The sequence below is a fragment of the Alexandromys fortis genome, unplaced genomic scaffold, assembly GCF_014885135.2.
Source record: "Alexandromys fortis isolate MF-2015 unplaced genomic scaffold, M_Fortis_MF-2015_v1.1 scaffold_17, whole genome shotgun sequence".
In the NCBI taxonomy this organism is placed as follows: Eukaryota; Metazoa; Chordata; class Mammalia; order Rodentia; family Cricetidae; genus Alexandromys; species Alexandromys fortis.
The window spans coordinates 3,263,046-3,284,654 of NW_026067896.1; the positions used below are offsets into that span (position 1 = coordinate 3,263,046).

General features: G+C 47.8%; 1 protein-coding gene across 4 annotated transcripts in view; it reads left to right on the forward strand.

The window, feature by feature from the left end:
- Grhl2 (grainyhead like transcription factor 2) overlaps positions 1 to 21,609 on the forward strand; it is a 115,890-nt gene that overhangs the window by 77,246 nt on the left and 17,035 nt on the right. For all 4 annotated transcript variants that reach the window (XM_050162962.1, XM_050162953.1, XM_050162943.1 and 1 more), the window contains 4 exons: positions 13,743 to 13,901; positions 16,126 to 16,213; positions 16,626 to 16,765; positions 19,675 to 19,706. In XM_050162962.1, coding sequence (XP_050018919.1) covers positions 13,743 to 13,901; positions 16,126 to 16,213; positions 16,626 to 16,765; positions 19,675 to 19,706 — 419 coding nt within the window. The remainder of the gene's footprint in view (positions 1 to 13,742; positions 13,902 to 16,125; positions 16,214 to 16,625; positions 16,766 to 19,674; positions 19,707 to 21,609) is intronic.

Consider the following 21,609-nt stretch of genomic DNA (forward strand, 5'->3'; position numbering starts at 1 on the left):
ATCCAAAACCATGCAAGAGGTTCAGCATTTAAGAAACAAAACACATTCACATGTAAACTAGCAGATAAGGGTGGGTTCCTCTAACTTTGCCTCTTTTTCTATGCTTTAGAAAAGGCATAGAAACTGGAGGGCATGTGAGCTGGCTCAGTAGGTGACGGTTCTTGCCACCAATGCCAATGAGATCAGAGTTCTGTCTCTGGAACTCACATGGTAGGAGGCAAGAGCTGATTCCTACAAGTTGTTCTCTGACCTTTATACATATGTGTTCATGTGTGCACTTGAGTGTACACACACACACACACACACAACTGGATTTACAATAGAAGCTCACCTGTAAATTTGAACCTGTAGGAGCCAGCAAGGTGGGCGTGGTGTGTCATGCTGACATTTCCCCTGAGCCATTCCCCTCGATACTTTAATTAATGACAAATTACCGATTTCTGCTTCAACATTAAAAAGATGTCATTTAAGAACTGAGGCCATTTCTGAGGAGTGGTTGTTGACATGATTGGCTGGTGACAAGTAGGGAGGAGTAAGAGGCCTTCATGTATCTGAAGGCCATCCGTAAGGGAGACAGAAGCCCATGGGATGCCCGAGTGCCACTTTGCCTGTTCTGTAGAAAAGTTGGCCCAGTCGTTGTGGAGATTTGATGGGCAGTGTTCTCCAGAGCGACCTCCTTAGCCCTTGTGAGGTCTTGGCGTCTTCCCTTTCTCCTTGTGTGGGTGGTGTCCTCCTGCAGGAGTTGCCTTCTTAAGGGGCAGCTAGTGCTGAGCAAGCCCCACCCGACTTCCTGCACGTGGGTTAGTAATCTCTCCTCTAGCTTAGGAGACAGCCTGGTGACAGAGCAGGTCTGTGATGGCAGTGACATTTCACACGAGGAAGCAGGGAATTGGGAGGAACAGACTCAGGGCAATCTTCTCCTCCGCTCCCTGCCTTGTGGTTGGTTACTTTGAGGTTACGCTAATGAGAGGTCAGTTTACACTCAGTACCCAATCACAGCGGATCTATCATGTCTCAGCTTTGTTATTTCTTTTCATGCCTCCTTCTTTTTCTTTCTTTTAATTTGTGTGTGTGTGTGTGTGTGTGTGTGTGTGTGTGTGTGTGTGTGGTGCCCACAGAAGCCAAAAGAAGATCTCAGATTCCCCTGGAACTGAAGTTACAGGCAGCTGTGAACCACCAGATTTGGGTGCTGGAAGCTGAACTTGGGTCCTGGGGAAGAGCATTGAAGGCTCGATTGCTGAGCCGTCTACTCGGCCCCATTTGTCTGTCTCTTTCCCAGCATTTCTGTTTCCTCTAAGATGTTCAGTGGATGCTGTTGTTGAGACAAGGTCTCAGCAGAGGCTGAGCATGGACCCTTCACTGCCCTTCTTCCATCTGCTGTGCTGGGATTACAGGCACGTGCCGTCACACTGTGTGCTTCAATATGTTGGGCGCCAAGCACAGGACTCTGTAAGCTACACTTGGGGCACTGGAGACGATGCAGCGGTTAAGAGCACTAGTTACTCTTGTAGAGGACCCAGGTTCTATTCCCAGCACCCACCTGGTGTCTCACGACCACCTGGGATGCCTTTTCTGAGGAATCTGTTACCTTCTGAACTCCTAGGGCATGAGCCATACAAGTGGTACACACACATATATGTAGGCAAAGCCCTCCTATACATAGAATAAAATAAATAGATCTGAAAAGTAATTTATAAAAAGCTAAACTTGATGGTCATGATGAGCCTTTCCCAGGGCATGCTTCTAAGTGGGCAGTGTTCTCCCCCTTGAACGGCAGAAACCACACTGTAAGAAGAGATCACTGGACCCCAGACATGTGGCAAGGTGTGCAAATATTGGTTTTCAGGATGCACAAAGTGAGAGCCAATGGGCCGTCTAAAGGAGACCATATTTCCGAGTGACCGAGGTTCTAACTTTGCTGATCCCCGACCCCGTAACTCCTAGTAAGTTGATGTCTTTGCTTGGGGGCTTCTATGGTACTTGAGAGACCGCCATTTGCACAGCCATTGCATCCCAGCATTGCTTAACTTGGGCCCAATTCTAAGCAGGTTATCTGATAGAGAGTATTAGGGGGCATCCCATGGTTTCAAAAGTAAAGAGTGCACTGGGAGAGGCTCCTGGGAGAGGTCTCGAAAAGATTGAGTTACACACTGCCAAGCAGGGCAAATGGCGTTTTTATGTGTTTGCTGGGGTGTGGTGTGGGTGGAGGGAGCTTTAAAAGGGCAAGGCAAACATTTGCTGGAGTCTTTGGTATTGAACTTAAACAAAGCCATGCCTTTGTTCCTCCTTTATAAGGTAAGGGCTGACGGGAAAAGCAAGGAGGCTGGAGCGAGGGCTTGTGAAGCGGGAATAATCTCTTCTTACAGTGTGGAGTAGCCATGGTTTCTGCTGTGCATTCTGCTTATGGCTCTCAGCAGCTATGAACTATTGTGCTGTGCAGGGAGTTGGATTACACATTTGGATTTCATGACCCAATGGTATGCGCTTGTGTGCACAATGACTGATATTTGCTCACCAATTACTCTATCCCAGGCGCCTTGCCATGCAAGGCTTTTATATATATTATCCAATTATTCGTGTTTTTCTTTCTTTTCTTTTCTTTTTTTTTTGATTTTTCGAGACAGGGTTTCTCTGTAGCTTTTTGGTTCTTGTCCTGGAACTAGCTCTTGTAGACCAGGCTGGCCTCGAACCCACAGAGATCCGCCTGCCTCTGTCTCCTGAGTGCTGGGATTAAAGACGTGCGCCACCACCACCCGGCCTCCAATTATTCGTGTTTTTAAGCAGGTGACATTTTTCATCTAGCCAACAGGTGATTTAAGGTTAGCTAGCTTCCCTCGGTAACACAGCAAATGCATACATGAGAAGGCCACGATTTCACGCCTAGGTTGTGTGTGCTCCTCCTGAGGTGCTGCTCTCTGCTGGGAGATCCTTGAGGGAACAAACATCCCCACTCACTGACAGGGCTTTCTCTGAGGTAGCACTTGAGGTACCGGTTAGGAAGATGGGGTTTGTGGCCAGTTAGGACAGGCCTGGGACTGAGACGGACTTCTAGGACCCCTGCCTCCGTCTCCCAGCCCCGGGATTGCAAGCAGGCACCATTGTGCCTGGCTCTTGATTTTCTTTTCTCTTCTGTCATTTTCTGTATCTTTTATTTTAAAGGTTTAGATAAGAAATTATAATAATATGGTTAACGACACACACCCTAAGCCTAGATCAACCCACTACTAATGCTTTTCCAGGTTTTCTCAACCCCTAGCCCCCGCCTAACTTGTCCTGCACTTCATCACTTCTGTACTTTCCGTGTAGATAGAGGATGCCCTTTCCCTGGGATCAGGGAAGACTGAAGAGAGGGCTGAGCGATCTGCTGCATCTTAGGGGTTAGAAAGATGACATGCCAGATGGGGAAGGGGAGCTCAAACACTGGAAGGCTCAAGAGTAGGGTCTGTGTGGCCCAGAAGACAATAGAGTCTTTTGTAAGGATGCTCAGTACGGATCATCTGTGGTGGACAGGAGACAAGCAGGCAAAGGCTGACCGGAGCAAGGTTTTGGAAAGGTAGGGAACCAGGAGGCAGGGAAGGAATGGTTGGTGAGTAAGGAGGCTGCAGACGAGGACGGGGAAAGAGGAGGATGAGGAGGAAGAGCCAGTCAAGAAAGCCGACCAAGTTTGGGACACTGTTAGGACACTTGGGCCTCACCCCAGGCCTGCTGAGTGTGGAACTTTGGGGGTGGAGCCCCCAAACAGGAGTTTTAATAAAACTTGCTCGTGATTGAGGGGAACTCAGATTTGAAAACTCATGTCTATAAAGATGCGGCTGAGAAAGCCTGCTCTCAGCTGAAGAAAGCAAACTTGATGGTGAGTCCATATTCCCGTGCACATTGGTGTGCAGATTTGTGTGGTTATACAGAAATATGTAGTTTAAGCAGGGCCACCATGTCTGAGTTTCATTAATTGAACATTATGGTGGCACTGAACCCTGTTTTGTGGCATCGCTTATATACTAAAGGTTGATAAGAGCCTAATGGGAGAAATTGCCATTCTATATGTAAGTACTTTTAAACAGCAGAGAGTGATCAGATTTCATTGCTCAGTAGAAGTGAGAACCCGGACTGTACGTATTCTCTGCTGCCCCCCCCCCCCCGTCCCCTGCAGAGAAAAAGCCAGGAATTTGCATATCATGTCAATGCTTACCCGGGAGCAAAGGAGTCAGAAAGCGTGAAATTTTCCCTTTTGTACCTTTTACATCCGGATCAGGTTCAAGCACTACAAGCCTAAGTTTTAAAAGCTGGGGATATGGCCAAGTTGGAAGGCTGCTTACCTAGCATACACAAAGCCCTAAAGCCCTGGTTTTGATGTCTGCATCACACAAACAAGGAGTACATGAGGTCCTTCCAGAGAGAGAGAGAGAGAGAGAGAGAGAGAGAGAGAGAGAGAGAGAGAAAACAAGAAAACAAAACCACCGAGAAGTTGAGTGAGCCACGCTGTGGTGACGCACGACTTTCATCCCAGCACTCAGAGGCAGAGGACTGTTAGGCAGTGCCTTGCCCCAGTTTGCTGCTGTGCAAGACCTGCTGGGGTGGCAGAGCTCAACAGGGCATTTAAGTCTAGTGGAGGCTTCTGACTTAGATATCTCTCCAGCAAATTTCTGTGGAGAAGTAGATTTGCTGTTTTAAGAATAAGTTTACCTCAGTTTAGTGTTTGTTTGTTAATGAGACTTTTAAACAGATCCATGTTGGAGTCATCTGAGGTTGGCTTCACTAACTCCCTGAGGGAGAATAAGGTGGTGCCCCCTGGGAAAGAGCTTGCACTGGGGCCCTTGTGGTGCAGAGGGGGCTACCAGGGAGGCCTGGTTGACTGTGCCTTGTTCTGAGGATGTGCATTTGCAGAGATGAGCACCACAGAGGCTGGCTTGTGGGCAGCGCTGTGTCACCGGGATGTTGGGGGAACTGGATTTTACTGCATAGCCCTTTCCAGTTTAAAAATATGACCTCATTTAAATACCGTAATTCCAAGGTGGGGGTTGTTGGAGCTGCTTAAAACATGGTCTGAAATCAGAAGGGTTGGCTGAGGGAGCCTGCCTGCCTGCCTGCCTTCCTTCCTTCCTTCCTTCCTTCCTTCCTTCCTCCCTTCCTCCCTCCCTCGCTCCCCCCCCCCCCCCTTTCCTTCCTTCCCTCCCTCCCTCCCTCCCTCCCTCCCTCCCTCTCCTCCTCTTTCTTTTTTCTTTCTCTTTCCTGTTTGTGTTTGTGCATTTAATCTTGCTCTCAGTTATAGAGAAAGTTGGCCTCTGGAAAACCCTGCACTGTAGGGCAGTCCTGCCTTGGAGATTTTTAGTTTGGAAGCCCATTTACTCCAGGTCTCTTGAGTGAACACTTCCTGCTCTTTGCTGGCCCGAGTTTTCTCACTGTCGGCTTCCCTGAGGTGTGGGCCCTCCCTTTCCAGAGCCCCATGGCTTTTCCCAGTCTCTCTCCAGGCCTCTAACTTGGTTCTGTCCCCTAGATCTACTTCTCCTACTTGGCCCCAGGGCAGCTCCAGTACTGGTTGCTTGAGTTGCTCTCTGTGCCTCTTCGCAGCCTTGTACCACTGTAAGTCTTTCCTTACTTATCCCTTAGGCATCCTGCCCCCCCCCCCCATTCCCTCTCTCTCTCTCTCCCTTATCCCGCAGTTCCTACGGTGGACGGCCCAGTTAAGTTTTCCTTCTCTGAATTCTCACAGCAGGTCTGGTCTGGGTTGTTGGACTTGGTTTCTGCTTATGCTTGTTCCACAGCACTGACTAGACTTGGGAATGAATGCTGCTTTTCCCCCGGAGCAGGGTCTGCTGTTATAGTACTCAGTACTGCTCAGCCGTCCGTCCAGAGGGTGTGAGCGTGTGTGGATGGGGAGGTGGTTAAATGGATCATCGGTGGGTAGATGGGCACATAGACAAGCAGTCAGATAGCTGCAGAGAAGACATCGGGTCACAGTGGACCCCACGCTGTGACCCTGAAAACTACAGTTGTTTATGTCAGCCTTGGCTTCCAGGAGTTATTACTTATGAAAGACCGGGCATAAAAGGGAAAAAGCATATTTGGAAAAATAATTTCTGTTCCCTTATCTCATTGAGTAAATATTTTCTGAGGAGCCCAAGCCTGGCATAATGCAGCTGATTTGAGGCCAACAAAGAGTCCTTCTTACGGGCTTTTTGCCAGTGTGGAGCACACAGGTAATTAAACGCTAAACAACAAACAACAGATTAAATTGAAATACTAAGTGTATGAAGAAAACAGTAAAGAGAAACTTGGGAGAACGTGCTTCTGGTTGGGAGGGAGAAAAGGGACTCTGGGCGGGGAGGCCGGAGGTTGGTCTGTCTGAAGAGTTAGCACTGAGCCAAGAGCTGAAAGAGGAGGGGTGTCCTGTGCTCACTGACAAGGACAGCAGGGGGTGGGGGCGGTGACCCTGGTGTGCTCTGGAAACAACAACAGCAGCAGATATTGGAAGAACAGGAAAGCCATGGTGGAAAGCGAGAGTGTGTATTCAGCTGTACCAACGGCATGTGTCTCAATTGTTACTGCATCTGCACTCGTATAATCTTATCAAAGTGGATGAAAAAAATAACAAAATGTACGGAAGTTACCTAAAGGTGTGTAGTAAGAGGCAAGAATGAATTTTAGCACTTGGGAGTCAGAGGCAGGAGGATCTCTGAGTTCAGGCCGGCTTGGTCTATGTAGCGTGTTCCAGAACAGCTAGAGCCATATAGTGAAACCCTGTCTAGGGAAAGATAAAGGGAGGGAGAGGAGGAGGAGTGGAAGGAGGAGAGGAAGGAGGGAGAGGAGGAGGCAGCAAGAATAGAACAGAGCAGAAGAATAGGCAACAGCACTCTTGTGTGTTTACATGTCAGTTCTGAAAGACTGGCTTCTGGCCTTACACCTGCTTCTCAGTGCACGCCTGTGCTGTGACCGTGGCTGATGCCTGTGTGGTTCCGTAGACAAATGCTTTAAATTTCAAGCTGCTTTCTAAGTCAATTAAAGGTAGGGTCAGTTGCTTTACTGGGAAATCCCAGAACCACAGTGGTTCTGAAGCCCACGGGAGGCCGTTTGTTTTAATAAACCTCCCCACATGCTTGGCACATAGCTGAGTTTGAGACCTCTGCAAAGTCTCTTGTTTGCTAGAGGTCACAAAGCCGGAATTGTCACTCACACGTAGCAATTGTCACTCACAGGTAGCAATTGTCACTCACACGTAGCAATTGTCCCTCATATGTAGCAATTGTCACTCACATGTAGCAGTTGTCACTCACATGTAGCAGTTGTCACTTACATGTAGCAATTGTCATTCTCATGTAGCAATTGTCACTCACACGTAGCAATTGTCACTCACACGTAGCAATTGTCACTCACACGTAGCAATTGTCACTCACACGTAGCAATTGTCACTCACACGTAGCAATTGTCACTCACACGTAGCAATTGTCACTCACACGTAGCAATTGTCACTCACATGTAGCAATTGTCACTCACATGTAGCAATTGTCACTCACATGTAGCAATTGTCACTCACATGTAGCAATTGTCACTCACATGTAGCAATTGTCACTCACATGTAGCAATTGTCACTCACATGTAGCAATTGTCACTCACATGTAGCAATTGTCACTCACATGTAGCAATTGTCACTCACATGTAGCAATTGTCACTCACATGTAGCAATTGTCACTCACATGTAGCAATTGTCACTCACATGTAGCAATTGTCACTCACATGTAGCAATTGTCACTCACATGTAGCAATTGTCACTCACATGTAGCAATTGTCACTCACATGTAGCAATTGTCACTCACATGTAGCAATTGTCACTCACATGTAGCAATTGTCACTCACATGTAGCAATTGTCACTCACATGTAGCAATTGTCACTCACATGTAGCAATTGTCACTCACATGTAGTAATTGTCACTCACATATAGCAGTTGTCATTCACATTTTTATTTCTAAAACATCAGGTGCTTTTCCAGGGAAAGGCGTCTAAGCATATTTAGAAACGATTTGATTCACTCTAAACCTGTGAGGAAATTGGAATGCTCTCTACTATTTGCCTGAGTGCACATGATTTAATTAGTTCTCCCGAAGGCGGGAAAGTGTGCTTGTACAATTAGAACACACCGGGAAAGTGTGCTTGTACAATTAGAACACACCGGGAAAGTGTGCTTGTACAATTAGAACACACCTGAGGTTTGGTAAGTGTGGTGTGGAAGGAGAGGCCTCACAACTGTCACGTGTGTAACTCAAATGCCTGCGGTTATTTACCTGGTCCATCTGTTCTCTGCTTGGTCCGAGCTCCTGCTGACGGTAAAAACAGCTTTCTGTGCTTGGCATCTGGATGAACATTCAGTGGGTGACCTCATCCCTTGCCCTCCTCAAACCTAACACGTTTACACCAGGTTCCTTGTAGGTAAATTCCCAAGAAAGTTGCTCTCGTGTTTGCACGCTGCCCGTGGAGCTGGGACATGGTTGGGTTTGCAAGATGAAAGGGACAAGTGAGTGCTTATCAGTTTCGTGGCCTTCCATTCCGTGCCTCTCCACCCTCCCGCCCCCCACTTTGGTTAAAGTTCAACCATTTGGAATCTGAGTGTGGCACAGCCAGGCTGAGATGGATGCCATTAGGCACTGCCAGCTCTTTCCGTGGGCTCTGTCTGCAGGAGAAGGAGCGGTGCTGAGCAGAACATTGCACCCTACCTGCTCCGCTCACTGAGGAGATGCCAGCGCAGGCTGCACAGAAGGCAAACTCCTGCAGTTACCTTTTTTGGGATCAGGATGCCTCGAATCTGTGCCACACGGGGCCTTCTGTGGAGACCCTTTCTATTTTAAGAGCATTGAGTCTAAATGTCTCCCCATGGAACTCAATTGACTTTTAAGGACCGTGTGTCCCGGGTGACTGACTTTTATAGCTTCTGCAAGGACGATTGAGTCTATTTATCATGGTACATTGTCAGTGAGCATCCCATTGGCTGTCAATGACCAGGCTACTTAAGTGGTCCTTGAAAGTAGTCATGATCTATTGCTCTAGCTCTTAGACTTGCTGCAGAGAGATCGTAATTAGCACCTTCTTTCTACCTAGCATGTAGACCCACAGTGAATGGGTGTATAAGTTAGAGCCCGCCATGAATAAAGCACAGTCACGTAGGAAATGTCCACCAGAACATTAGCTTCTCTTCTACTAGGTAGGTCTTTTCAGAGTGGGGGAAACACACACACACACACACACACACACACACACACACACACACAGTACTGAGGTGCCGCCATGAGGAAGATCTTTCTGAAGCACATGGCCAGAATTAGGGACAACCACACGGTTCAGCAGAGTGAACATTTAATTTGCTGACACAAAGCTGTATTCTGGCCAAGGTAGCCGCATTGCCAGCAGTAAAAAAAGTCAAGTGTCCCCAGAAAAGGACACCTCTTTCCTGACATGCAAATCAATGGTCAATGAAGCCATTGTAATCTCTAAGGCACCAACCAGCACGTTGCTTCTCACCCCATCCCACCCGTCTGTTGTGGTTCATGGGCCCGTAGCTTATATGTTTGTGCTAGCACAGCCTCAGGAAACCCAAGGCATTTGAAAACATTTGCTCCTTGAGTGAGTGTTAAATAGAATTTCTCTGCCACTCGGAGGCTCTCCAAGGCTGGAGGTAGCATTCTCTGTTACGGTGACTGTTAGGGACAACCAGCTTCTACTCTGGAAGCCTCCTGCTGATGGTCATAGTGTTTAAGAGGCCCCACTACTCAGGCATTTGCATCTTTGTTGATCTCACCCCCTCCTCGCCCCTGTTCCTTAGAATTTGTGAGGCTCCTGCTCAAGCCTGTGTTCCTGTGGCTTATATCTAACTTGTATCTTCAAGGCTAAGAACTTCATGCCTGGGGCCTCTGCTCACAATTCTCCTGGGCCACTGTCTGATGGTCATTGCTGAATACTTGCTCCATCCTCCCCTGAGCTGTTAGAGATAGATGCCAAGTCCGCCTCATAGAGCTATTTCTAATGTCCCAACACTGTATGATCCATTGTGTGTTTCCATGGATCTTATAGACAGAATAAATGAATGGAAAGAATACATGAGTGAAATGAATATATATATTTAAAGTATCTTTCATTAATATAAAATTAATATAAATTAAATAATATCTTATTATTTAAGATACACAAATGATATTGCAGGGTCCATATAAAGAATAAGGTATGGAAATTAACATATTTATTGCCTTATACAGTTATCCTTTCCCTTCATGCGTGTGTGTGTGTTCTGTATGTGCATGCGTGCGCCCGTGTCTGTGTGTAAAGGAGCTAAAATTCACTCATTCTTGTTGGGCATGGTGCCTATAATTCCAGCTCTAGAGAGGCTGACTTGATAGGATCCATGTTTAACACCAGTTCATTCTAAAGAGCAAGTCCCAAGTTCCAGTGACCTTGGGCTACAAAGGTGGAGCCTGTCTCAAAACCAAAGAAACAGGGAAAAATTTAGTTCTTAAACACAAATCCAATCAACCTCTCAAAGCACCCACACACTAGATCTCTCTAGATCTTTTCTACTGATGAGACAGAAAAAGTCTAGAGTAATTTGTTTTCTTAGGTGGAGGCTGGAAAGGCGGGTGCCTGTGGCACAGCCGGCAAAATTGGGGTGACTGGCACAGAAACTTGTCAGCTGTCCCGGTGCCTTGCTAATGCACCCGAGATTATAAGGAGGGGGCCACGGTGCGTAAAGAGGTAAAGCCTTGGAAATTAGATGCCTGGTGTTGCAAATTATCCACATCTGTGGGGCTTCAAACAGCAGGACGGGGCTTAGGAAGAAATGTAAGGTCTTTGTCACCCTCCAGGGATGTCATCCTGGGCATCTCACAGGGACACAAAAGGTTTTGACATCCATCAAAAGCCCAGGGGTCAGAACTTTTGAAAAGTTGTGTTATACGTAATAAATACATGTCCTGGTCTTCCCCAGTGACTTTTGTTGTTGTTTTTCTGTCATTCTCACCAGAATCTTTTCTTTTTCTCTTTTTTTCTTCTTCCTTTTCTGAGACAGGGTTTCTCTGTGTCGTCCTGGTGGGATTCACCTTGAAATGGTGTGTCAGTTCCTTGTGCGTCTGTGACCAGAACAGTCGCTAGAAGAGAGGTGTTGGTTTTTCTTCTGAGTTTCAGAAGGCTTCAGTCCATTGTGGCTGGGATGCATCATGGCAGGAGCATGTGTCAGGGGCTGTCACATCAAGGGAGCCAGGAGGCAGAGAACCAGGGGCTGGCTGTAACCTTCAAAGGCTTAGACCTAGTTCCCGGTCAGCTCACCTCCTTAAAGGTTACCCAGCCTCAGACAGCACTCACACCCTAGTCTCTGGTGAATTACAGATCCAAACTATGACAAACGGCATCTTTTAACTGTGACCCGTCATTGTGTAGAACGAGGGTCATTTTTGCCAAATAATTGCTCATTTACACCCGTCCCCTCCCTGTCTCTACACCCTTTACAGTGAAACTCGTTTTTGTTCTGTTAATCAAACGGAACCTTAAAAAATGGACTAGAGTTCCCACCCGACTGGGCTCCCATCATTTCTATTATAGGTGTTTTCTTTTTGTTTTTTGTTTGAAGGTTTTAAAAGTTTTTGTTTTGTATTTCTTGATGCCACATGCCGTGAGGATTTTGTTCTCTCCCTCTGGCAGAACCTTGCTCTGTTTCCCAGGTTGCACTGGGCCTCACGATCCCCCCCTAACTCAGGCCCCTGATTGCTGGGATGGCAGGTGTACTGCCACTTCCTGCCGGTGGGAGGCAGCCGATGCTGCTGTTACTTTCCGTTTCCTTCCATTGCCAGCTCCTTCCTTTCCCACTAACATGGAGATTAGTGTTCAGGTTTCTTCTGCCGGCAGAGGCTTTTCAGGTGCTTTAACGGGACCGTGGAAAGCTGAAAATGTTGAGTGACCTGTCTGAGGTCCCTTAGCTGTCCAGTGCTCGAGTAGGGGCTGCAGTTGGGGCTTTTGATTCTCATCCTGTGGGCTTTCTGCAGGATAGGTCATCTGTCCAGTGCTTTGTGAGTCTCTGTTCTCTGCTAGGCATTGCATTAGGTGCCCGTAAGATTAAATAATCAATTATCCCAGCTCCCACACTTCACAGTCCAGGAAAACAAAGTTTTATATAAATACAACCAGGTTTCAGTACTGCTGGATTAAAACAGAAGTTTTTTCTAGTTCAATCTTTCCTTCCTTCCTTCCTTCCTTCCTTCCTTCCTTCCTTCCTTCCTTCCTTCCTTCCTTTCCTTCCTTCTTTCTTGCTTTCTAGTCTTGCAGGTCAGAGGCTAGGGAAAGTTATACTATTAGAAATGACAACTTAGCCAGGCAGTGGTGGTGCACACCTTTAATCCCAGCACTTGGGAGACAGAGGCAGGTGGATCTCTGTGAGTTCTTGGCCAACCTGGTCTACAAGAGCGAGTTCCAGGACAGGCTCCAAAGCTACAGAGAAACCCTGTCTTGTAAAAAAATAAAAAAATTAAAGTGGGGGAAGGGAACTTCTTTAATCAATTAACTTTATGAAAGTGTGCCTGAGTGTACATATGCATACATGCCACTTGCACACCGAAGACTGGGACTACAGGTGTGTGCCACCACTTCCGGCTAACAAGAGGCCAGGAAATGGTGTCAGATCTCCTAGCACTGGAGTTACAGCAATTGTGAGCCATCACCTGGGCCCTGGGACCCAAACCCTGTTCCTCTGAAAGAGCAGCAGGTGCTCTTGCTGCTGCGCTGTCTCTCCAGCTCCAGAAGGGATCACTTTGATATGTGGGGAAAGCAGTGTTTTAATGAACTCACTCATGGCTAAGAGAGTGCGGCTTTGCTGATGTATGTAGCATTATGAGCGGCGAGGCTGCGTCCCTGGCACCCGGCCGCCCACACAGCTAGCTTATGCCTGAAATAATTACACGGAAACTGTATTCTTTTAAATACTGCCTGGCCCGTTATCTGTAGCCTCTTACTGGCTAGCTCTTACATATTAATCTAACCCATTTCTAATAATCTGTGTAGCCCACGAGGTGGCTTACCAGAGAAGATCTTAACCTGTGTCTGCCTGGAGTGGGAGAATCTTGGCGACTCCTGATTCATCTTCTTTCTCCCAGCATCCTGTTCTGTTTTCTCCGCCTACCTAAGGGTTAGCCTATCAAATGGGCCTAGGCAGTTTCTTTATTAGTAAGAAATCACTCCCACATCATATGTACTTTAAATTGTCTATTTCAAGGTCAAATATGTAAGCAAATTGTTCAGAAGTTTCTAGTCAATGTATTTATTTTATTTTCTAAACGGGGTTCCTCTTTGTAGCCCTGGCTGTCCTAGAACTCATTGTGTAGACCAGGCTGGCCTTGAACTCAGAGTTCTACCTGAGTGTGTGCCACCACTGGGCTTTTTTTTTTCCTTTATTGCCAGGATGTGGTAGGACCCGTCTTTAACCCCAGCACTCAGGAGACAGAGACAGGTGGATCTCTGAGTTTGAGGCCAGCCTGGTCTACAGAGTGAGTTTCAGGACAGCCAGAGCCACACAGAGGAACCCTATCTTGAAAAAAGACTTTACAGCCATATATTACATAGATTTGTACGTTCAGCAGGGTCTATGGGAGGGTATTGAACATCTGTCGTTGTCCTGATAGGTTCACGTCGGACATTCGCTCCAAGCGTCTGCTCGCGTCACTCTGGAGATCCTCTGTATGGCAGTTCGTGAACTTTCTTCTTTTTCTCCCTCCTCCAGATTTTCATCACCGTGAATTGCTTGAGTACAGATTTCTCCTCCCAAAAGGGAGTGAAAGGGCTTCCTTTGATGATTCAGATCGACACATACAGTTACAACAACCGCAGCAATAAACCCATCCACAGAGCATACTGCCAGATCAAGGTCTTCTGTGACAAGGTGAGCAAAGACGGCAGCTTGTCAGAAAGGTACTATGGTTATGACTGGATGCTGTTTTGATGGCCTTCCTCCCTTGTTGTCTCGTGTCTAAGGGATCTTTTCTCAACCACACGGGAATGCTAGTCTTTCATTCCCAGGGCCTATTAGATAGTCAAGGCATCCCCAGTCTGCTGCCCTTTCTCAGCATGTCTGCCCTTCTAACCATTAGTGGCTGGCATTGGCCTATGGCTTAGTCCTCAGGCTGCTAAAACAAAATACCACAGGCTAGGTGGTGTAAGCAATAGAAACCTATCTTTACAGTTTGGGGGGTTTGGAGCCTAAGACCGAGGAGTTCAGTCCCTGTGAGGGTCAGGTAGCCATAGGTCATGGAGATGGCATCAAAGGTGCCCCTGGCTGATGTGTAGCAGTCATCAACACCAGCCATCATAAGTAGCTTCTTGGGCACAGGACAGAGACAATGCCAGTCCCTCAGGGCAGGGATGAGACGCACCAACACAGAGCACTTCAGCCGGTCACCTTGCAGGGAACAGTGTGGGGCCCTCCGTAGCCTCTCTACTCAGGGACAATGGAAAGCTTGGCCAAGATGACTCCTGGAAAGGCAGTGACTGCTTCCTTGGACCACTTAACACCCAGGTCAGCATGACCACTGCAGTCCTCAATAGTGGCCACAGCCTTGAACCTGGTCCTCATAGCAGCGTCTGTATGGGCGGGGTCTTCAGAACCCAGTCCTTCAGGGATGCATCTAGGAAAAAGTCAGTAATCTTTGGTTCCTTAAAGGGATGGGGAGAGCAGGTGGATCTCCAGGGACTCCAGGTGGCCCAGCGTGGTGGCAGGGATCCACTCCAGGTCTTCGCTTTACCTCCACAAGCCCTGAGGCCTCTACTACCTCAGTCCTGGAATCTACCAGATCCCTGCAGAGGCCTCTGTGGCCTCCCAGCCTGCTCTCTGGGTCTTCCCACAGCATCTGCATCATTCGCCATATGGTGTTTTCCAGAAGAGAAGGAAGACATACATACACACACACACACACACACACACACATATACATACATATATATATATATATTTTTTTTTTTTCTGAGACAGGATTTTTCTGTGTAACTCTGGCTGTCCAGCAACTCACTCTGTAGACCAGGCTGGCCTCAAACTCACAGAGATCCGCCTGCCTCTGCTTGCTGAGTGGCACTGCCCGGCGGCAATAATTTTTAAAACAATTCCGGACTACTCTCGTAGAGCAGTATAAACAATACCCTAATTTAAAAGTAAATTTTCTTGGGCTGTATCCCTCTGTATTACGTAACTTTTCTCTTGCTGTGATAAAACACCATGACTGGCTCTGGGTGCAGAGGGTTGAGAGTTTATCTTGGTAGGTGAGGTGTAGCAGCGAACAGCGTGTGACAAAGTTGGAGCAGGTTGAGAGATCATGCCCGGTGCAGACACAAAGTAAAGAGAGAAACCGGAAGTGGGTGAGGCCCTAAACTCTCAACACCCACCCCCATAATGCACTTCTTCCAGAAAACCTACCACCTTCCCAAACACCACCAGCTGGGGACCAAGTCTCCGCATCCCCAAGCTGTGGGAGCATTTCTCCTCAGACCACCCCGCCGTCTGCTATGATAACACGGGCGACCTAAAGCAGCTCATGGAAGAACAGGTTTATTTCATTTTACACTTCCAGGTCACAGTCCATCACAGTGTGAAGTCAGAGCAGGAGCAAGACCCAAATCTGTTTTAGTGGAACACTAAATTCTACAGAGCTCCCTACACACGGCTCAGTGCCCTGTATGCACCTCACAATGCTGCCTTTTTTTTTTTTTTTTATTCCAAGCATGCATATTTTGGAGAGCCTCTTACAGAAGGGAGGATGTCTGTCTTGTCACAGACTCAATGTGCCAGGGCCTCGGCAACTCTGTTAGAGCACTGAGTTACTCGGTAGGCAACACCTAGCTAGAAAAGTTACCTGGCTCTTTCCTCGTGGGTTCGAAACTCACGGTCATGAAATAGGTGTGAGACAGAAAGAGGAGGCAAGCTGGGTCAGTTGGCATCTATCCCAGGACAAGAGTGCAGCCTAGAGGTCTGAGGGTTGCACCACAGGGAGGGAACCGAGGCTTCCCATCTTCATGGTGCATGTTTGTGCGTGTGTGTGTGTGTGTGTGTGTGTGTCAATATCCTTGCATGCTCTGAGAACATACCTTGCTTGGTCTCTCCTTGCTTTCCCTGTCAGGGAGCAGAAAGAAAAATCCGAGATGAAGAAAGAAAACAGAACAGGAAGAAAGGGAAGGGCCAGGCCTCCCAAAGCCAGTGCAGCAACTGTGAGTCACCCCCACCCTCACTCCAAGACTGCCTGTGCTAAGGGGAGATGCAGCCAGCAGGGTCCTATGGGAAGACAGGCAGAAGGAGGCTGTCTGCAGGGGAAGGTGCAAAGAAATGCCCAAGAAATGGCCTGCTTTGCCCTTGCAGTAGAGGCAGGAGTGGGGAGAGGCTGGGGACGCCCTTGGTGTTGGGTGGGGAGATGGAGTCGTTCCTAAGGGAAAGTCTTATACCCAGGACTCCAGGGCGAGCGGCAGGAAGTGGAGGAGCTTTCGATCCTCCTGCAGAACTTCCTGGAAGCCCGCGTTCAACGCATAGTCATGTCTAGGGTGCCGAGAAAGCTTCTGGGGAGAATATGGCCGAGCGTTCTCAGCCACAGGGAACCCTGATGGTGGACTCTGTGGTTGCCCGCAGCCTCTGACGGGAAGCTGGCCGCCATGCCTTTACAGAAGAAGAGTGACATCACCTACTTCAAAACCGTGCCCGACCTGCACTCGCAGCCCGTGCTATTCATCCCAGATGTTCACTTCGCAAACCTGCAGAGGACTGGACAGGTAGGACCCCTGTTCACGCCCTCCTGGAGTCCTCCTCGCCTGTGTTGGCGCTCTGGCAGAGCCGACCCCAAATAAACACCCTCGTGTCTAGCAGCACAGGAAAGTCGGTACCATTGCATACAAAAAGTAGATCTCTCTCTCTCTCTCTCTCTCTCTCTCTCTCTCTCTCTCTCTCTCTCTCTCTCTCTCTCNTCTGTCTCTGTCTCTCTCTCTGTCTCTGTCTCTGTCTCTCTGTCTCTCTCTCTCTCTGTCTCTCTCTCTCTCTGTCTCTCTCTCTTCTCTCTCTCTTCCAGAAAAGACTATCTTGAGAGACTACTCACATTCTAATGACAGTGTGAGCTGTCATTAGAAAATTGTTGACAAAGCAGCAGGAGAAAGCTGATCCTCTGCCCATCAGTTGCTCCGCAGAGTCTAGCAGCGCTATCAGGGCACACACCGCCACCTAGTGGCGAAAAGTAAAACTGTATCAATAACTTCCTACATTAGCCCGTGTGTGTGTGTGTGTGTGTGTGTGTGTGTGTGTGTGTGTGTGTGTGGCGGGGGAGGTGAAGCAAGATCTTGCCAACAATTTTTTTCCTAAGTAATTAATAGTTCTAGCTCAATGGATAAATCATTTCTCATCTGAAGGATGAAGAAAGCATATAGTAGATCTTCCTTCAAGAACCTAAATTCTACGGTTTCATCTCCAAATGCAATGAAGGATTTAAAACCAAATAAATGTTCGATAGGTCACGACTGCTTAGTTTTGCGGAAGCGTAGGCAGAAGCTGCGAGCTCAGTGATGGAAACTATGTATGCGCAGGAGAACTAATTAAGATATTGTCCGATGAAAACAAAAAGCAGGGTACCAGTGTGTCTGTATCCTGTGCTCCAGGGCCGCTGAGCTGAGCTGCCCACTGAGCTGGTGATGGCCGAGCCTTCTGCAAGGGAAGGTTTCTCCCTTTTCTTCATTAAGGATGCTTAACTATGTGGAGAAAAATAAAAGAGGTTCCTTAGTGTCGGCCAGAATGGCTTTGGCCACACTAACTGGGATTTTAATTTTGCATTGATTGGTTCTCTTTTGGATCCAGAGTCCTTGGATGAAAGGACTGTTTTGAGAAATAGAAGCATAAAGGTAGACTCAAGGCCCCTCTGACTCTGAGTGCTGGGGTGGACCTCAGTCTGAAGGAGAAATATTGCTGGGGTCTCCTCTTTGTGGAGAATGTTTGATGTAGTGACAGGGCAGCTTTACAATGAGAGGACTTTAGTGAATGTGAGTGTGTGTGCGCGTGTACCCACGTGTGCATGTGTGAGCGTCTCTCCCTGTTCATGATAAAATGTGGTGATAACTATACCCATGCCTTCTGTGTGGAGTGCAGAAGGATGCCACACTGAACCTTGGGGTGCTGAACACAAAGCTTTTATATTCATGGCTTTCTGTTTAAAAAGAAACAAAATCTAATATAACAATAGTCATAAAAAAGTCTAAGAGGACAGAGTTCTTCTCCACATCCGAGCTGCTCGCTAGAGTGACTCAGGAGCATTCCGGTACCTTTGTTTGTTATGTAACTAGGCCTGGGTTTGTTGACACCCCCAGTGCTACTGGAAGCCCTGAGAGGGTTAGGGAGGGAGGCTGCCAAGGTCCAAATTGGGCAGGGACAGTGCCAGCTTTAGAAGAGACTACACGGATGTTCAAAACTGATTTGGGTATTCTTGACCACCCAAACACACACACAGATGCAATTCACAAAAGGCCCACTATTAAGCTTTAGAAATAACAGGGGTAAGAGCCTACACTACCACAAGGGACCCTCTACTTTTCCATCATTCGGAAGGGGGCTTCACTTTTTCCTTTCTTTTCTTTTTTCTTTTATTTTCTTTTCGGTTTGGGTTTCTCTGTGAAACAGTCCTGGCTGTCCTGGAACTCCCTCTGTAGACCAGGCTGGCCTTGAACTCACAGAGATCCTCCTGCCTCTGTGTGTGCCACCGCTGCCCAGCAGGAGGCTTCACAGATTCTGACTGTTCTTTGCCCCCGAGTTCTCCTAACAACACTTGCCCTTGGAGAGCTACTCTTTGCCACGTGACCTTTATAGCCTGAAGGTAGATAATGAATGAAGAAATGAAATAATAGGAGGAGGACATGGCTACTCCTAAAGTATGGAGAAGATTTTATCGTAGATGTAAGGGAGAAAGCAGGTAGAGGGAAGAGTCCAGGCCGAACATGGCTGGCAGTCTAAACCGGACCATGAGAGGAAAGACGGGGGGAGGGAGAGCAAGAGAGGAAACCACCACCCAAGAGGCCGGAAGAGCAGTAGCCCAAATGGCTTTTATACCCGGATCAGGCTGGGAGAAGGGAAGTGGAAGCCCCGCCCCTGGGAGGGGGGGCTGGGAGGAGCCACAGGTACAGAGGGATTCTGGGAGAACTGGCCAGCCTCTGCTTTGGTATGTTAAACAGGCACCTCAGTTGGCCTTTTGTTTGAGACCCTGCATTTCTGTGGCTGTGGGAAACCAGGGTAAGCCAGACCCTTTTGGGGAGCAAACACAGAGGCCCTGTTACTGCCATCTTGCTATGGCTCTCTTGACTACTCAAGAGCCAGCCCACTTAGGGAGCCCCCAACAGCCTGAACACAATGTGTTTGGATCTCACCAATGGTTTTTCTTTATGTCAGTGCAGAGGGCGGGAGTAATCTGGTTAGGCCAGACTAACTTTCCCTAGAAATAGTCATGTTTCTGAATTTCTTTATAAAATCTAAAGATCATCCTGAGTGAGAATACAAGGAGGTTGCATTTCCTTAGATGCGTGCACACGCACACAAGTGTGGACACACACACGCACAGAGAACAAGCATTGCTTATCCAATGTATCGTTTTCTTCTTAAGAGAGGGTTTGCTCCATTCCCCGTCTACATGTGTCTGTTGTTTTCCCCACAGGTGTATTACAACACAGATGATGAACGAGAAGGGTAAGACGCGGGCCATTTCGTTCTAAGCACTTAATGTTTATGTGGGTGGCAATGGACCTTCTGACCCTGGGCTACCCTGGGCAGGAGATGGGACTTCCTGTGTGCTTGTGACTTAGAACTGCCAAGGGGCTGTTGGGTGGCGGTAGCTGGGTGGCTGTCTGTCTTCTGCACACACGCCTCTCTCTGTCCCCCTTCCTTCCTATGGTCTCCCTGAGTAAAAGTGACCCATCTCTTCTAGTGCTCCATTTGCTAAGATCTCTCTGATAGCTCTTGCTTCCTTCCCATGGGTTGATCCCAGCACAGCATCTAGCCAAGAGCATGAGAGACTTTCCTAAGGCAACACAGCTCCTGAAGCCTTCACTGTAGGTGAAGTCCTTGACTGGGACCTGATAGAGCAGGCTGAGAACTTGTTCACTGCCCTATGGGCTTCAGATAAGAGGTTGCCTCCTGGTGTCTTCCACATGTCTCTGTGTAACACAGGGACAAGATAGTTCTCCATCTTTGCTGAGAACATACACCCCTGGAGGTTTGTAGGGACAGCTAACTCTTCAATGTCCTTCCTATCCTTACCTCATTTTCTACATGCAGAAGTTTGCAGTTACTGAAGGGCTATTCTAAGGCCACCGACACGATTCTTTTCTAGGCCATCGTAACGTTTATAGCATGTTCTTGGGAGGCAGGTGTTGAGCTGCCTTCGCCTTCTACGTGTATGTGTGTGCTGCTGGTGATGCAATGCTCTCTGATACGAGGAAGTTCATTGTATTGTTTGTACAGGCTGGATGGTTTCAGCTGGCTCCATTACATTTGGGTATGTGGCAAAGCAGAACATGGGGCAGAGGTGGGGCAGATGTCAACTCTGATCCCCTTTGTGACCTGGAAACAAAAAGAGAATGTCTTTGCCAGTTATGGGATGCGCCCTTCTGTGTCATGTTTGGTATGGTCTGCTCCAGTTAATGGGCTCTTTCTGGAAACACCCTCTCAGACACACCCAAAAGTGTGCTTTACAAATCTCCTCAGGGTCCCTCGTTCCACGTGTGTTAACAGTTGAGATTGTCGCAGCGTGTTCTGTATCTGTTGAGCAGCTTTTAGGCTCCGCCCATTGGTTCTTGCTCTGCTCTCTGGTTAAGCCTCCTCCTGCCTCAGCATTCAAACTTCTTTTCCTGCCTGCCACTGACCCTAGTTAAAATATGGTTTTGTCTCCTAACGTCTTAATTTCCCACGTGGGAGACCACTAAATTTAAACAACTAAATAAATAATAAATGTGTATAGGCATTTTGCGTGTGTCTGTGTACCAGCTGCATGCCTGGTACCCAAACAGGCCAGAAGAGGGCACTGGCTCCCTGGACCTGAAGTTATAGGTGATTGTCAGCTGCCCTGCAGACACTGGGAATCAAACCCAGGTCCTCTGGAAGAGCAGTCAGTGCCCTTAACCCCCAAGTCAGCTCTCGCCAACTCAACCACTAAGTTGTTTTTTTGTTTGTTTTTGTCTTCTGAAGCTTGATTTTCAGGATAAACAATTTTAAGAATTACGTGAATTATATTGGGAACTCCCTTCCTATAAGCGGAACGCTATATTTTTCTCTTTAAAGCGAGAAAGTTGTATTCATTCCTCAACATGTGTTTTATGTCCATTGCTTGTATTAGTGTGTGCCACTAAGACCCTGAGATGATTTCCTCCTTGCGCACAAACCTAGGCTTCCCCAGCTGACGTCAGACACATCATAGCTGGTGACAGAGCGTACCTGATATTGTTGACCCCATTGTTGGAGCCAAAGTTGTCAAGGGACAGGCTGAGGGCCAGATCTCTTTTGGTGTGTGTGTGTGTGTGTGTGTGTGTGTGTGTGTGTGTGTGTGTGAGAGAGAGAGAGAGAGAGAGAGAGAGAGAGAGAGAGAGAGAGAGAG